This window comes from Falco biarmicus, chromosome 13 (assembly GCF_023638135.1).
Source record: "Falco biarmicus isolate bFalBia1 chromosome 13, bFalBia1.pri, whole genome shotgun sequence".
Classification (NCBI taxonomy): domain Eukaryota; kingdom Metazoa; phylum Chordata; class Aves; order Falconiformes; family Falconidae; genus Falco; species Falco biarmicus.
In genome coordinates this window covers 12,054,596-12,072,009 of record NC_079300.1, presented here as the reverse complement: position 1 = coordinate 12,072,009, position 17,414 = coordinate 12,054,596, and the positions used below count along the sequence as shown (strand labels likewise).

Genomic DNA, 17,414 nt, shown 5'->3' with positions numbered 1-17,414 from the left:
TGTTTTGGAGAGGAAGGCATGGTTCCTTTCCTCCTCTCTGTTGTAGCAGGCTCGTCGTGTTGAAGCGAAGCTTTCCCCCTCCTTAAGTTCACTTGCTTTTGGTTTCATAACCTGCTGCCGTTTTAGTATGGGCAGAGACAGAGGACAGTTTGCTGCCCCTCACTTCTCCCGCAGTCCTTTTTCAAATTCTTATTTGTACAGTTTCCCAGTAAGTGAACACAATGATTAGCCCAAGGCCACCTTCTCTGGGTAGTCAAGTTCATGGTTCTGTAGTCAGAAGCAGAAATCTCATCTCATACCTCTGTGTGTGTGTGTGCTTAGCTGTCCATAACATTTCATATTTCAGCCATCTTTTGCTTAATTTTTTTTTTCTTTTTGGTTGAGTGTTTTTCATCCGTTTTGTTTTTGTCTTTGTTTTGTTCCCCATTCAGGAGCAATTATGTTTGCCTCTACATATTTTAGAAGAGAAGGGTTTGACACAGGTAGCTGTGACTGTCCAGGCGCTCCTGGAGCTGGCACCCCCAAAGCAGCAGCAACTTCACCACTTGTCTGCTGTGTAAAGACCTCCAGGACCTTTTGGGTTACCTTGGCTAAGCAGAAGGACGCGAAGACTTTACTGCCCGTGCAGTGCATCCAAACACACAGAGCTCTGTTCTAAGGAAATGAGTTTCCGTGATTCCTGACAGGAATGTTTTACTTCATTTCTCCATTTTTTTGGAGATCGCAAGAGTTTCCAGTAACATTTTTATTACCAATATTTTTGCCCCATATTTAAAATGAGAGTTCACTGGGAGGAGGGCAGGGGATTCCAGTGGCTGGCTGTTGGAGCCAGCTGTAGAAACTGACCTTGTAGACTGAAGACGTGGGTGTAGAATTTGGAAAGCAATTCCTGGGGGAATTGATTTGGGGAAAGAAGAAAAAAAAAAAAAAAAGGATATTGCTGCAGTGGGCACATGGGGAATTAAATTTCTTTCTTCTCCTGCCCAGGGTTCAAAGGAAGGGAGTTTCTTTGCCTCCAAAGAACAACAGCTGTTTCTGTTACATATTTTTAAAAATGCAACACAATCTTAACCTGCGGAGTTTGATAACAGAGTTGAACCTCGTGCAGCTGTAACTTGTGTTGGCATGTCCTCATTACTTAAAATTTTAAAGCGGGGAGGGGGGAAGCTAATGATTTTTTTTTTTTTTCCCAAGGGAAAAAATAGTACATATTTTCTCTGCAGGAAACCCCTTAGTAAAAGATACTAAATCGGAACTGTTCAAATTGTACTAATCGCATCAGCATTCTTACTGGATTCACTTTCTGTTTGGGTTTTAACATGTCTTTGTCTGAACACTTTTCCAACATCAGTGGAGGGAGATCTCCTGTGTCCTCTTACCTCCCCTTCTGGTCACGGAGGGATGTGTTTGGCTGCTCAGTGGTTTTATCAAATGATGCCTAGGTGTCGTCAAAAGTCATGGATGTATTTTCACTGCAGTGCGAAGAATTACAGCTTGCCATGCTAATCATTGGACACCCGTTATCAAATAATACGTTTATTAGAAGTTGAAGCATCCCGTGCAGACATACCAACACTGATGAATGTCCCAGCAACTGAGAAATTTACCGTTTTAAGAACACGGTTACTGAATTTCCAGAGGTGGGCTGCATATTGTTAAAGGAGCAATCTCTTGCAAAAGGTAGCTTCTATTTCTGGGTTTGACAGGGCTTTAAATGAGGCCTTTTATTGTTGGAGCTTATGTAGAGAGATGCACTGGTTTTACAGAACTACCATTACTTCCTCCTTCTTTCCTTAACGTAAAAATGGAAATTCAATATACAGGAATGGGAGAGGCAGCTGAGAAGTTTTACATTTTGTTGGAAAGTTCATCTGCAGAACAGAGTCTAGCTCTGTGTGCTCTGGTCCTAGTGACGAGGCCAAGCTCACTACCAGATCAGTTACAGTATTTATTTTTGCCAAAAGAGAGACCTTGCAAAATCCAGTTCTCCACCCATGCAGTTCCTTTGTTAGGTTTTGGACAATTTAACGCATCCCAGAACGTTCTGCTACTAATACATGGTGCACGGGGTCTGAAACCAACTTCCAGCATCAGAGGTGTTCCATCTGGGGATACTTTTAAAGCAGAATACGCCAGGAGGATTTTATGGGGATAAAGGGGGAAGAAATGGGCACAGGCTAGCTAAAAGTCATTTTTGCGGAGGTAAATGTGCTGTGGGAACACTGGCAAGGACTGGTCAAAGCTGGATTTTTCCCCTTTTGATTTGCAGTTTAGTTTCTGCTCTGTTTTCATGTGTTTCTTCCAAGGTCCATTGTGGTGACTGTTGAATCCCTTGTTTCACATAATTATTCCAGTTGTTTCTTACTGGCATTGCTTGATCACGTTGCAAGTGGAGAACACCTGAACTGAAGGGTGTTTGAAAACAGCACAGCTGAAAAGAGAAACCTTTTCACACTGGGTGAGCCCGATGCCCTGAGCACCCTGCAAGAAACGAAAATGCCAGTAACTGGCAATACACATAGGAAGAGAGAGCAGTTCCATACAGACGTACCTTCCTCCTTAAGTAGGTCTTGAATTTCACTTGCAAGGAGTGTTAGTTAGTCTTAAAGTGTTACATAAAAGCATCTGAAGTCTCTGCTGTGGAAGATTCTGCCACTCGCAAGCAAACAGTACAGACCACAGATGATCCTTGTGCGCTCGGCTCTGCACACGGTTTGAAAGAGGGGGGCGCCGAGTTCGTCTTGAGGTTCCGACGTTAGGTCACTGTGTTGTTACAAGGGCGTGTTGCTTTGCAGTCGCACACCGTTCGTGGACTATTGAAATATTCCTGTTTTGAGAAAACTGTTCCCTTCATGGAATTGTGGGGGGAGGGGGCAGTGTTTGCTCCAGTCCGGCTTCCAGCGCTTAGGGAAAATGAAATTTAACAGTATTCAGGTTGGTGGAAGTTTGACATTTCATGAGTACTAGTGTTTAGGAATTGATGGGGTGGGGGGTTGAGTTTGAACTGCAAGAACCGGCCGTTTCCCATTGTGCCTGGTTAACGCAGCTACTGGGCTGCGCCAGCACCGTGTGCGCAGAGCTGGGCGCGCGGGAAGGGCGGTGGCTGGTGCGTCCCCAGCATCACTCACCTTGTTCTAAGCAGTGGTTCACTCTGGCAGTTTCGATGTGTGTGATGATGTTAGTTTGACGTTTATAATCCTGTTTTCACGCTGGCAAATGCTAAATTTTGACCAGATGTTCAGGACAAAAATCCAAACTTGAAGTTTCATCGTACAGTTTATTTAATGTATGATACCAAAACCAAGTGTGGTTGTCTTTTGCAAAAAATTGGTTGGGATTTTTCGGTGTATTTATGTGCAATTTTTGTTGAATCCCATGAAAAAGAGTATTTTAAAGAAAACGTGTATAAAATTCTATTTTGTGTGTTAAAGCAAAGAGGCAATTGTCTTTCCTCTGGGGCATTTGTGTTGGAGGATGTGGGAGGAATCCATCTGAGTGTTCCGTGTGTGCTGGTGTTTACACACCGACTCCGTTGTGTCGCCATCCTTCCTCAAACCATGTCCAGCACGGAGCTGCGGTTGAGGCTCAGCAGTCACACACTTGAGATCGAGTGGCACAGGCACTCGGGTGTCCAGCGTTTGGGTCTTCCCCCTCCTGGAGGGGGGGGGCTGTCCCAGGGCCCTGACCTCGGTGCCCTGCGTAAAATACATCAGAGAGAACTTCTTACAGCGCCGAGAACATTCCTGTTGTTCTTGGTCGTGGCACGATGGCAAATGGTATTTTTATCCTTTTACAACTGTAAACGGTTCTTTCAAAAAACATTTTAGGAACAGAGGACTTTTAAAGTGAATTGGGACATCTAAAAAATTCTTTTGTATAGATATTGTGATGTTTTACAAAGCGATCTAATTTTGTTATTTCTGAAAACAGTGTAAACGTGTAATTAATAGAGTAAAGGATTTTAAAGCTTCATCCCATGCTGTATGTCTGTAAATACATTCCATAATTTCTAAGTCTGTTACATATAAATGTGTCTGAATATTGTATACTTTATTTTAAATTGCCTGTATTCTGCCAGTAGTGTGAACTTCTAGCACATCGATAATACGAGAGGAAACCATGGGTAATTTGAAATAAAGTTTTAAAACTTAGATGAAAGTTTTATCCTGCTGTTTTTCTGTTGCATCAATGAATGTCACATCCTCTGTGTCGGGTGTTTGTTCCCCTTCCACATCGTCACCGTTGGCACTTGGTGGACCTGGTTTGTCTCTCTAGTTTTCAGAGTTAACCAGGGTAGAAAAATTCTGGCATTTTTACACACATTCTGCAGCTACATCAGGAGCTTTTTCTCAGGGATATTTTTCATCTTCCCCAGACACTGAGAGGCAGCAATTTTGTACAGAATCCTTTGCTCCTCCCTCCCCACCCCCACCCACCTTTTTTTTTTTTTTTTTCCGCCCTTCTCACGGTGAAGCGTACATTCCAGGTTTGGGGAGTTTGCTGCCGGTGCTCCTTGCCCTTGTCATCTTTTGCTTGGTTTTATCCTGTTGTGGGTTTGATCTGTAAAATTTGCAGCCCTGCTTCATGCCCCCACAGCATGTCAAAGGTTTGTTATTATTAGACAAAATACTTGCTCCACTCTTCTTCCTTGCTCATAGCTAGTTTTTATTATTTAAAATTAAAAAAAAAAAAAAAGCAAGGCCTGGAAATTGCCAGAGACCCACCAGCTCTCCCTGCTTCGCTACACACCGCAGCCCCCTGTGGTGCTGTCCCTGCCCACCAAGCTGCCACAGTGTCTTTTTTTGACCTCCTGGTGACTCCGTCAGCCACTTGGGACACTCATTCCTGCCTTCCGGAGGGCTGCCCAGCTCTCTCCAGGTGTTCATTTCTCCCTCTCCGTCTAACGCCGCCTCCTAACCAGCTTCCCAACCTCCAGCCTTTCCTCGCCATTTACCTCCCGGGAAGCCGGTTTCTCCGAAGGCCGTGTGATTCCTGGTGTTCCGTGCAGGAGGGACCGTGGATGTGCATTTCCATCTCATCTCTCCGTAGCTGGAAAACACGAGCAGTCCCAACCCTGGCAGAGTTCCTCCAAACTCCCCGGTTCTGGGACACTGCGCTCTGCTCCCTGGATTGCTCGGCATGTTTCCTGGACAACTGTACAGCCAGGGAACAGAGCTGCGCTGCGGTTCCAGCCGGGCAAGGTGAGGCTCCTCGGGAGAGCGGTGCCTCTGGACGGGCCGGTGCCACCGAGGAGGCGCGCGGGAGCTGCAGTGGGGCCACGGTCCCCAGGCAGGAGCGAGCTGCTCCCACCCGGCAGGGTAAGCTCCCGGGGGTTGGGGTGGGTTAAAAACCTTCGTCCCCATCACACCACCCCCCACCCTGGTGGCCAGGACACTTGTTTTGGGACTTGAGATTTCAGCACCCCCTCCTTCCTAGAATAGCAAACCCTGTGCTACTGTTGCTTTTTTCTTTTTTTTTTCCCTCCCCCTTCTTTTTCCTCAGAATTATATTTCGTTCTCTGCTGCAAAGCAAGCAAAGCCCGGCCCATGCCATGTTTCAGATTTCAGTTTGGCTTCGTGACCAACGTGTGCCTGGAGTTCCATACAAACAGCGGAGATTACTGCCCCTCCATTCTGTCCTGCATTTTCCTTAGCTCAAAACCTCTGCAGAGTTTGCAACCAAACCTCATTCCTTCCACCCAAACAGGTCACCTGCTAACACCTGCCACCTATGGAAACCACTAACCCCAAATGAAATGTACCGAGTCAGTAAGGCATGAAGAAGAAGCGTTAAAATTAGGAACGTGACTCCCGCGGGTGCTCCAAGGTGCTTCCTGCAGCAAGGAGCCGTGGGGCAGGCGTGCGGTGTAAGCACGGCCTGGCCCGGCTCCTGCCAGCGTGGCACCCGTGTGATCCCTGTTCTTGCCGCCACGTAGGGACCATAGAAAACCGGCAAACGTGATCGCCACTCCAGTACCGCTGCTGGGGTGGGCACGCGGTCTGGTTTCAAGCCAGCAGCCGTGCTGCGGCGGTAACGCCGGTACGGCTGATGCCGGGTTGTCGGGTGTCCGGAACGTCAGCGCTCCCTTGGCAGCCAGCTGCCCCAGCGCTGGGCACCAGCCCCTTCGCTCCCGGTCAGCCCGTTCTGAGCCAGTCTCTGCTCGTGATTTCGGTCTCACTTGAACTTTAGTGCTTTTGGCACAGTTCAGCTTGGACACGAGGACGCTTGGGCAGCGCCGGCACGGGCCGGTCACAGAGCACAGCAGACTGGCTGTGGTTTGAGCTCACTCTCCTGCGTGGGAGTGTTAGAAACCAGCCAGCTCCACCGCGGGACTAATTCTGCGCACAGGCCTGCGTGTGATTGACGGGCATGTCAGGAGAAGGGGCTCCCCTCCCGGCTAAAAAAGCAGCACGCTGCTCCGCTGCAGCCTGGCGCCCTGCCCTGCCTGCGGCCTGGCCTCGCTGGCAGTCGGTGGCCGGGGTGCTGGGTACGGCTGCGACAGACCAGCTCCCGCAGGAGCGCGGCCAGCCGCCTTTTTCCGCTGCACCTTCCCATGATCGGAAGGTATTTGGAGCTTTTCTGTCTATGCGCCGACATTTTGCAGGACTGTGGGAGTGGAAACCTGCGCGCTTTGACTGCCCTGGTGTTTACACTGCGAACTGTCAGCAGCTTTCCCCTGCTGACCCAGTGCCAGCGCTGCCGGCGGGGCCGTGCAGCCTGAGCCCAGACGCGGGTGACTTGGCCTCCCTGCCTGACGCAGAGCCACAGCCAACGCCAGTGCTTCGGCCGCGGTCAGTGCTCTGGTGCCTGCAGAGGGGGTTCTCGGTGCGGAGCATCCCGTGCAGGTGAGTTACGGGGCTGTTAACTGGTTACCTCCTGCTAGCCGTCACGTTTCCATAAAGCACTTTGGGGTTACAGCATTTCCCAGTGCTTTGATGGAAATCCCCTTCTCCTGCAGAAACTGTGTCTTTGCACAAGGCCAGCTTCAAGACCTTTAAGATTTACTGCAGCCTCCCCTTAACTGTGTCTGTCACGAACTGTGTTCTGCAGAATAGTCCCAGCTCTGTTAAATGGTTTATTTCATCCTGTCTGACAGAGAGGCCACAGTGCCCTGCCCAGCAGCAGCCCTGGAGCACAGCTGCAGCCACTTTTTTTACTTAACGCATCTTTTTCTTTTCTCCAGATTTTCCCTTTTTCCCTTTTTCTTTCTGCTTTGATAGCTGTTTCTCCCGCATCTTCCTGAGGGCCTGGTAGGGGCCAAGGCTTCTGCGGACCATTGTAGCTCTCCACCAGGCCTGCAGCTGGAAGAGAGAGAGAGGTCTTAGGAGAAATCGCTTGCTGTGGTACCTGGTACAGCTCAATGACCGGAGAGCCTGTCCCGCACCCCCCAGCTGCAGGAGGGCACCCCTGGCCCACGGAGCAACAGCTGGGCCTGTGCTGGTTATGCTGACGGTACCCGCGTGTGGGCTGAGGGCATCTGTTGCTGGTGGCAAGGGGACAAATGTGGGAACTGCCCCACGCCCCTCCCTGTATCGCCCGTGCAGCGGGGCTGTGTGATGGGCACAACCCCGTGTCATTCGAGGAGACTTGCTTCTCCCTTTTGTTCCCCTCTCAGACCTGCAGCCAGCTGCTGGCTTTGCAGCTGCCCCAGTGCAAGGGGACAGGCTTTGGCTGTCCTCTGCTTGTGCCGCCCCGCACCAGCCAACTGTCTTGGGCTGTTTTCTGCTTGAACAAAGCCTGTGGTGTGAACTCCCAGCTACTGACGGAGCAGCACCGCCTCAGCTTCGCTGCCCTTTACCTTCAGGATGCTCTTCAGCTCCAGGGCGTCCTGCTCTAGTTGTCTTCTTTTAGCCTCCTTTTCCGCTCGGTCGCTGATGATGGTTTCCTCAAATGTCTGGCACTGCAAGATAGCACGGGGGTAGCAACAGCTGCATGAAAAACACATCCCCTAAACTGCAGGGCCAACCTTCGAGGCTCACTCTGCCCAGCAGCTTGCCAGAGCAGGGCAGGGCTCGCCCAGACCCTGGTGCAAGGAGTCTTCTCTGGCTGCCTGCTGGTCTCACCCTTGCTTCACGCCTTTCACAGCCCAGCCAGGGCTGCTCCGGCCCGTGGGATGCGGTGTGGATTCCCACCTTTGCACCAGGGAGCTCCGCGGCAGCCCAAGGGTGACGTGTGAGCGCAGACCTTCCTCCCCCACCTCCTTCACTTCAGCCTTCCCAAATCCAGATGGCAAATGTTGCTCGTTACCACTGTCAGTCCTAAGGCACTGAGAGCTGCTGCCAAAGTGAAACCTCTTGCCACCTGGGTGTAATTAACCCTCTGATCCTGTGCTGTAAAATGGCTGGCTGATGGCGTCTCAGGCAACAGATGGTGGTAGGACGGAGCCGTGCTCCCCCAGGCTAGGCAGCAGATGATGAACAAACACACTTGGGACGCTGAGTTGACAGTGTACAGAGTGGAAAATAAGCCCACAAGCAGGGAAACTTCTAATTCGGTACCATCGTCTCAGACCCAGTGACAGTAAGGAATGATTACAAGTTAATTCCTTCTGGCTTTAAAACACCCCTTTTTCTAGACATTTCTCTCTGCCCTGTGCCACCTGCTCCACTGTGCCTGCAAGCTGTGATCAGAGCCCAGGGGTTAACCAAGAAACCAGTGTCGGACAGGAATGGCTTTAACTGGAATCGATTCCCTTATAACAACTGTGCCGCCGTGAATGTGCATCTGCAGGAAGGGATGAGGTGCCTTTTCCAGTCTCGGCCTGTCTTACCCCAGTGCTGCTGGAAGGAGCAGATCTGTTCAGACTCAGGTAACAAACTAAGGTGAGGCATACGGACGGGTGGGACAGTGTCTTTGCCCCTCACAAAGGCTGTCAATAGCTCGCTGATCGCTTGCTGGTATTTGAAAATAGCTGTAGGGGAAACATCATCATCCTTCCTTGATGTCACACGTGACAAACAGAAGATGACTACTCGGTCCCTGCCTTCCCAGGACCACTGCTTATAAACCCTCCCTACACCTCAAGATTACTTTTTTTTCCCCCATGGTCCTGGTTCCTTATCTGAATGAGAGAAGGAAAAAAACTGGGATGCAGTTTTGCGTGGCTGAGCACTGACATGGTGCTGAATGTCTTACCTCCTTGGCAATTCTCTGCAGCATTTCCAAGTTGTTTGCCTTTGATGCTTTTAGGGCATTCAGTTCTTCATCTTTAGCATCTATGCTGTGTTCATACTTGTCCATCCAGTATTCCAGCTCCTCTTCCACCTTCTGCATGGGGACAGAGTGGTGCTCAGCACAGTACAAAGAGGGTACAGGGGAAAGATTTGCTACTGCTGTGTGGCCTGCTGTCAGGATGGTGGTAAGGGTCCCGTAAATTTTGCATGGTCAGTGTTTCGTTCTCACCTTGAAAGGGTCAAACCCCTAGGCCTAGTGATAAATTACTGGTGGCCTGCAAGCCCTTCACTGGGTTCACCACAGCAGCTGCAGAACTGGACTGGGGATGAAGAGAGACTAAGCTGGACTTCCAGAGGTGCACGAGGAGTGGAGAAGCACTGGGTGTTAGTTTTGTGCACAGTCAACCCTGGTGAAGTAAGTGACAACCAGAAGCCCTTCTTCATGTATATACAGAGGGAGGGGGAGGGGTTAAGAAAAAGAATTTTTTGGTGCAAAAGCTTTTATCCTCTGCCTGACTCCCTACTCACTTTCTGGATTAAGCCCAACGCACCAGGAATAAGGTCCCAGGGGACAGCACTTCACGCTATTTCAGGTTGTGAACTTGGCTTTTGTCTCACTCGTGAATAGGAGGGCAGGTGTTTCTGAAACCGTGACCCAGACGACTTCCTCCCATTCACAAGTAACTTCTCCATAGCAACAACCACGATTGCTTGCATGGAAAAATAATCTGAGGAAAAGCATCAATCTCATTACAGCATCACAGCTGGACACACAAGGGAGATGGAGGGCATGGTCATCCTCTTCTCTGTGTGCCTCTATAAAGCCACCAGCTGCCTGAGTACAGAGAGGCTTGTACTTTGCCGTCTGGTAGAGGTCAAATAAGCTGCAGCTTGTTCCCAGAAAGTCCCCTCACTATGAAGCGCTGATCAGATTAAGGCTCTGGGATATAGAGGACACTACTTAATTGCTCACAAGATACAGCACTTCTTTGCACTCAGATTACATTTTTTTTAAATTTATTATCTTCTATTAAATTTTATACTGGTGGTGATGTTAGGTACCCTGCGGTAGTAGAGGTTTTCTTCCAGTCATGCAGTTTATGACACTCTTTCCAGTGTTATTTGCTGTAATGGGCTCTGCTGTTGACAATCGGGAAGTTCTGAACCTCTGGATCAACAGCACAAGGACATTCATGGTTGCTGCTGAAAATGGCTACGATAATTGTGAGTTGGCAATTATCAACGCTGCTTCTTCCTCAGATTAAGGTATGGTAAAACCAGGCTGGCGGTTTGTGTTATTTCTTCCTTAGTGCCCCCCCTGTGCAACACTTGGGTCTGTGAAACGGCTGCCCTCACTTTGTGCACTTGCACTCTTCATGGGGTCACTGGGAGTCCCAGCTACTGCCAAGGAGGGTCTAAATAAAATTCCAGTTAGTTGAATACAACTATCTGAGGGAGGAAAAATCCGTAACACCCGAATAAACAATGCTAATCATTACATGAACTCTAATTTTAAGGAAATGTATCCAAATGTAGCATATCCCAGGTCTGGGAGAGCTGGGTTAATTAACACTTGAGGATATGTAGTCATTCAAACAGTAGCAATCACGAACCTGGTAAATTTGATGGAGCAATAACTGGTTTTCTTTAGATACTAATTGATGGTATAATGTTTATCAGTTGCTATTTTAAGGATTAGCAGACAGTCACACATACCTTATAGTGTTGCCTGAGGAAATTTTCAATCTCCATGTGGACTCGCATCTCCTCCTCAGTTTTGCTCCTCAACTTCTGTGATCAGCGCAGACAGAAAACACGAGAGACAATGTCAGTGCAAACGTGTGTGCAAACAGGTGCTGCCGAAGGCCCAGCTGGTGAGCAAGAGTGCAGGAGCCCCCTGTGCAGTCCACAGCCATATTTCCCAGTGACAAAATTAACCCAGGCAGTCCTTGCCCCTGGGCCATCCATGAAAAAGGGACAACTAGATCAGAACTTGATCAGTCAAAAAAAAAAACCAAACAAAAAGCTTGCAAAACCAGAACAGTTTTCTATTCCAGCTCACCTTACCGCATCAACAGCTCTATCAGCATAATGTGCTGTGGGCCATGCTGGGAGCTTAGGCTGCTTGTGTTGCTAAACAGCCTTGTAACTGCGGCCCCTGGACATAGTTACGGGTCTGTTTCTCTGACGATGGTGTTAGTTTAAGCAGTCCCTGCCTCCAGCCGCTGTCCCCTGCAGCCATGCCAGCTGTGCTGTTGCTGTGTGCGTGACCATACAGAGAAGCAATGGAAAAGAGAAAGATTTCTAACCTGGATGAGTTTCCTGATCCAGTTCCAACAGTTGTGTTGGCGACTGTGATGGGGAACAGAAAGGGCATCTAGGGAGTAAGGGAGGACTTTTTTCTTAGGAGCTGGAGATGCCTTCCAGTAGGGGCCATGGGAAGGGCTTACCTGAATTTCCATGTCCAGGGCATTCTCTGCATTGCTGCACTTCTTCTGGGTTTGGTGGACCTGGAGGTCTGTGCTTTTCTTCACGTAGCAGCTCTCCATGTTCATTTTGGCCTTCATCTCTTGGAGCTCGTCTTTGAGGTAAAGAATCACACTATCTCGGTTCTGGTGTGGAGACAGAAGAAGCACAAAAGCAAGGCCAGAGACTGCGGTCAGCTCACTTTCTTAATCTCTCCACTCCTTGATAGCCTGGTCTCTTCTGAGTTTATAAGCTTCACACGTTCCCTGAATGTTGCTCCATTTCACCCTCTACTTCAAAGGGAAGTTTGATTTGTAACCCACACAGAAGGCAATAAGCCCGTCAGCAAGGACTGATTACGTCTGGAGAGGGTGGAATGATGAACAGAGTGGGACAAGAAGCCTGGCCTTCTGGTCTCTGGTCCAGGAAGGGATTCAGTCATGCCTGTTAGAAGCATGAAAGAAGCCAAACAATTCAACTGCTTAAAGTTAGGCCTTACTAACCTCTTGGATTAGGCTGTCTCAGTGAGTGAGCGAGCATCTGTAAGATGAGGATAATGCCTCAGCCTGACATAAGCCGCAGTTTGATTTCCTAATGTATACTCTATTGCTTGGATTCATTTTTTTCTAGTTATGCAGCATCTGTATAAATATCACCTTAGGAACAGGTGAAAATCCAATCTTGTCTTACTTGCGTGTTTAAACAGTTCTTTCTTGAAATCTTACCAGGTAGATGGTACCCGCTTTGTTATAAAAGCATACACCCAGGGTGAGGAAGAAGTACCGAGGAAAAGCTGGCTATGAGCTTCCAGCCTCTCCCTGTGCCTTGTTTCACGATGGAACTGAGCTTTCCTGGGGGAATTCTGTCCCTGGAAGCTCCCCCGTCGGCAAGAATCCTGAGCCAGTGTGTCTATTTGTCTGGCTTTTGGAGCATGCTCGGGAAGCAAAGTGCATTTGTTTTATTTGGGATTGTTGTTTTGTTTACTCTTTTTTAATGAATTTCTTTGACTAACAGATAAAAGTTCATTAATCTGGGGTTGGAACTTGGAAGAACCGCCTGTAGAATGAAAAACTCTAGACTTTTGTATTAAGAGTTAAAAGGTCATCAAAGTCTGCTGTGCAATTATGCAAGATCAATCTTAATGCCTCTGGTTTGGCGCCTGATTGCTCCATTACAGCCTTTCTCTTTGCTTTCCTGCCATGCTCTGACAGGTTTGACATTCATCAGCCAGACCTTGCAGCTGAAGATGAAATACCAAAGTGCTGGCATTTAAATGTTTTGAAGCCCACGTATCTTGTCTCTGAAGCACCATCACATTCCTTAGCTGTGTAAACATGGAAAAATGCCACAGGAGGAAGCCAGCTCAATAGTGCTGTGTTTAAAAGCCTCTGCAGCATGACTCATTTGGAAAAGGTTTCCTTATAAGAAGACTTTGGAACAGTTAAAAGGAAAATCCTTCCCCCTGCAACCCTTGTCGGACATAGGAAGAGTAAAGTAAGTTTATAAGGCTCAGGGCAATTAGGGGCCTTGGCTGATGCTGTTTTGTGGGTTTAGAAGTCATGCATTCACATTTTTTTGAAGGCTTCCAAAATCAGATACTATTTTACAGCCATATCATCATATGACTGCAGACAGCTACAGGCATGACCTGTTTGTGCCCTGTTAAGGTTTCTGGTAATGGCTTTTATTTTCCCTGGTATGAAATTTTGGTGGGCATTGGGATGGGTTGTGTTCCTGGTCAGGAGACACGGGCGGTGAACGTAGCACTTTGAGATTGTCTTCCTGTGTCATGGCAGAATTACGTCTAAATTGAAAGGCTGGCAGAGAGACTGGGGAGACGCGAATGCAGAACACCCATTTTTTGTGACACTGAGGCTCAGCAAAGCCAAGCGCTGCTGATGCCAGTGTGTTACTGCTATCTGCTAAGGATCTGCAAACAGGTCAGAAAAAAGGGTTCAGCCTAGATCACAGAGTACTCAGATATTAGAGAGGTGGAGCAGAGCATGAACACTTCGCCAGATTATTTTCTATTTCGTATTTTAGTAAAGCAGAGGGAAAAGTGCTTTTGATTCCAGTGCCCCGAGCCTGGGATGGGGGCCCATCTGCTCTGTTTGTTTTCTTCGTTGTATGGCATGTCAGTGGTTTGGATTTGGTCTGCGGTATTGTAAAACATTTTCGTTAGAGGTGGGGAGTCTGGGGGCTTGGTTACACAACCCAAAGCAGACGGGAAATGAAATGCAAAACCCCACTGATGGTTTACAGCAACGCATTCGCTTGGAGAGGGCAGCTACTGCAGCCCAGCTGATGGACCTGGCACTGCAGAACTGGGGCACATTTGTTAGTAGGTTGTGGGTAGTAAATGCCCACAAGCCGTGCACACCATCTGTAGAGTATGCTGTTCCATGAGCTTCAGGGATAGGCACTGGGAAAATGAGTTAATTAATTCTGGTTTATCATAGCAAAGGTCCCAGCCAGGACACAGAGCAGTTTCATAGTTAATGCAGTAAGCCTCTGGGCTGCTTATTTGGGATGACTTCAGCGTCGAATCTGCCAAACCAAAGATGCAAAATCATACCCCATGTGTACAAAACTATCACAAAACTGGCAGAGACCAAGATCAAAACCCAGGAAATAGTTGTCAAGAGCCAGTCTGCTTCACAAGCAGGTAAACAAGCTGATTTGTTCTGATCTCTCAGTTCACAGAATCAGCTCAGAGGCCTGTCTGCTGCTGTTACCACGCGGTGCCATAGGAGTCTGCCCCACAGATGCTGTCTGGCTGCAAAAGCAACTGCATTTAGCTGGAGAGGGTATGTGTGCTCCTGTATTTTCATTTACTTTGATTTATCTGTCTTGCAAGTGTCACCTAGATCTCTCAGCTCTTCCACGTCAGTTAGTATTTACAGTCACTTAAAATACAGCTAGTTACAAAAATAGCCAACAGGCGTAAACAGTCGGAGGAATTTCTCCAGCAGCTGGATAAACACCCTGCTACCAGCAGCGCACCCAGTGCTCGCCATTTGGCAAGCACTGGGAGGCGGCAGGGAAATGGGTGCTGTGCTCTATGCAGGCAGGATCGTGCGGGCAGGGCGCCCTGCTGCCTGCCTCCTGGCTTCCACACCGAGTGTGTATGAGCTCAGGTCTCTCCCCTGGCAGCTGCAATATCTCAGCTTGCAAAGCCTAAAGATACGCTTCGATCTACACACCTGCTGCAGCCTGGACTTGCTCCCCCCGAAACCACAACGTGCAGCCCTACAGACACTTCAATAAGGCCGTAAGCGCGTTTCTGTCCCAGCTGCCAGAACATCCCCATGCTGCACACCCCCTAGAAATGCCTCAGCGAAAAGGACAGCAGGCCTGGAAGGCCACCCGGTTCGACACCATGGCTTCTGCAGCCCTCCACTAGCTCGCCTCCGATCCCCAAAACTGAGGGGGCAAGCCGTGTGAGGGGCAGTTTGCTGGCAGAGGGAGCAGACCTGAGGACAGCAGCGCTCTTGTCAAAAGTCCTGTCCCTCTGGAGCCGGGTTTGGATCTAGCGCACCAGCTCTGGGTCCTGCTGAGCTGCCCTGGGGCTGTGCCAGCAGTGGAATGAAGTCACCCAGGAGCTCAGGACTATCACAAACCTTGTGCCTTCTAGTGTAATCGCCTAGTGCATTTTTCCACTGGAAACCACTCCACCAGTGAGTGCATGTTTAAAACATTCCCCCAGAACACTTCTTTGATGCCTTTGTCCTCCTGGCAGAGATAACAGAAGTGACATGATGGATTTTTGTCGCGCTACTAAAAGCACCATCGAGCGGTGCAGTGATACAGCTGAGCTGGGGGTGTTATGACAGCCTACATAAAATAAAAGTTACAAACCTGTTTTCACTGGTACCGTGGTGCAACGTCTTGGTTTTCTGTCTGGTTGGTAACCTGCAATATTACTGCTTGTTATAAAATTATACCGTGACTTGACACATGTATGGCATGAGTATACCACAAAATCTACAAGAGATGAAAAGCCTTTGGGTGAATACCAATGCAGGAACTCTAAAGTTTACATTTCCTGCATTTTTATGTTAAATTATATAATCCTATACAATATTAACTTGCTTTAGAATCTGTACAGACTGCCATCACTTGTCCAGGAAACCAGAGGAAGTGAGTAATTCTGTACAAGCTAGAAAGTGAACACTGCAGCAGCAAACAGAATTCCTGCAGCCAAGCTAGAGCCATCGGTGATGCTCCTGCATGGAGGGGGAAGAGCAGAACCACACGGATCATTTCAGCTCCTTTAGAGACATCCGTGCTTTCCAAGAGAAAATAAAACAAAATAAATAAGAATATTCAGCATTGATTTGTGTTCCATTAAAAAGAAAAATGAGCCGAGCAGGCTAATACAGCATTAATCAGCATCTCATTAAGAGGCAGCAAGATTGAAAATACAAAGATACAGGCAGCATGCATAAAGTAAAGGCCGTGTTTTTCTGGTTCCATGATTTGATTTGCTTGCTTTTGTTTTCTCATCCACTAGTCTGGAGACAACCATGTAGGCTTTTGTCTACAGGTCTGTGCATTACTGTTGTTCAAAGTACTCCAAAATCAGCAATCTGTATTTTTGTTCTTAATTAGTTGGCAAGGTGACAGATAATGCAAGTGTCTGTAAAACTGCCTATGGGAAAATCCCATATGAAGCGAATAGAAATTATTCTCCCTTGGGAGACATAGTGAGACACCATTATTTTTGGCACAGGAGGAAAGCAGTACTTGAAAGTAGTCTTGTCTTTGATTTGTTATCAAAGCTGAAACTATAAGGAAGCCCAGAAAAGGGCTTTTAAGCTGGAAATATAAAAACAAAATCCCAGATGAGTGCAGATCCCAATTGATGAGGCAAAAAGGAAGAGCCAAATTAGCAGAAAGTACTGAAAGAACACGGAGAAAAGCACCCTCTCAGGACGGGAGCTACATACCTTCTTATGACTGCAAGAGGTAGGAGGGGTGCAGGGCAGGACACAGAGAAGCGCCCAGCCTGACTGCACAGTGCCACAACATTGCTGCTAGTGCGAGACAGGATGACTGTAGCCCCCCGTACACCAGTTCCTGACAAGGCATTAAACCAGAACCAGATACGTATATTGTGTGCGCAGACACTGTGAGGTTTGAGGAGCACTCCCTCATCATGTGCACTAGCTAGGGGAGTGGGAGAACGAGAGCTTCCCGGGAGCCGTCAGAATCTGAATGAGAAGGGACAATGTGCAGAAGCAAATGGACAACATACAGTCTGCCACACAGATGTCAAGGGACTTTTGGGTTGTCCCATAGGGCCTGGAAATAGGCTCTCATATCATTTCCAGTGGCAGTAAGTGTATATTGAGGTATACAGCTCCCCTTCTCAGTCCTGGCTCTGACCTCTACATCCTTTAGATGTTCTGTTCAAATCTGTAGGGGAAGAAAGTTCATCCTGCATTTCTCTTTTAGTTGCCACAACTCTTCTTCCTTGGTTTGTCTCCTAAATTGCTTATTCTCCATTTTCTTCAGCGACTCTTCTTCTTTCTCCTCTCTGTTACGACCACATCGTTTTTTTTCCAGTGTTCTTTTCATCTTGCTGTGCTTCCCAGTACGTTATGCCTTTCCAGGATCTCTACTAGTAGATGAGTACTGGCCCAAAGGAATTTTCCTATCTTGTACATTCCTGCTTTCTTCTCTGCTGTTCTAATATCTCCCCTGGACTTCTGGTGTTTCTTCAGTTATAGACAGCTGCATACGCTATCAGCGCAAACAGATCCTTCATGTTCT

General features: G+C 48.1%; 2 protein-coding genes and 1 long non-coding RNA gene across 14 annotated transcripts in view; 2 read left to right on the top strand and 1 right to left on the bottom strand.

Moving 5' to 3' along the window:
• The window catches only part of LRCH3 (leucine rich repeats and calponin homology domain containing 3), a 68,360-nt gene extending 64,202 nt beyond the window's left edge, over positions 1-4,158 (top strand). For all 6 annotated transcript variants that reach the window (XM_056358265.1, XM_056358272.1, XM_056358270.1 and 3 more), the window contains one exon: positions 432-4,158. In XM_056358265.1, coding sequence (XP_056214240.1) covers positions 432-560 — 129 coding nt within the window. In that variant the 3' untranslated portion in view covers positions 561-4,158. The remainder of the gene's footprint in view (positions 1-431) is intronic.
• A 1,727-nt stretch (positions 4,159-5,885) lies between these two features.
• LOC130158149 (uncharacterized) lies at positions 5,886-15,512 on the top strand. Of its 5 annotated transcripts, none has more exons than XR_008825189.1 (5): positions 5,886-6,845; positions 8,576-8,822; positions 10,290-10,439; positions 12,851-13,133; positions 14,336-15,512. It is a non-coding gene; the product is annotated as an uncharacterized LOC130158149 (long non-coding RNA). The 5 variants fall into 5 exon arrangements; XR_008825188.1 differs by lacking the exon at positions 5,886-6,845 and adding an exon at positions 7,909-8,172; XR_008825187.1 differs by lacking the exon at positions 5,886-6,845 and adding an exon at positions 11,642-11,761 and having other exon boundaries at positions 7,909-8,822.
• Positions 6,852-17,414, bottom strand: part of IQCG (IQ motif containing G) — a 23,724-nt gene continuing 13,161 nt past the window's right edge. For all 3 annotated transcript variants that reach the window (XM_056358632.1, XM_056358634.1, XM_056358633.1), the window contains 5 exons: positions 11,624-11,785; positions 10,890-10,964; positions 9,136-9,267; positions 7,799-7,900; positions 6,852-7,301 (listed from right to left, as the gene is read on the bottom strand). In XM_056358632.1, coding sequence (XP_056214607.1) covers positions 7,158-7,301; positions 7,799-7,900; positions 9,136-9,267; positions 10,890-10,964; positions 11,624-11,785 — 615 coding nt within the window. In that variant the 3' untranslated portion in view covers positions 6,852-7,157. The remainder of the gene's footprint in view (positions 7,302-7,798; positions 7,901-9,135; positions 9,268-10,889; positions 10,965-11,623; positions 11,786-17,414) is intronic.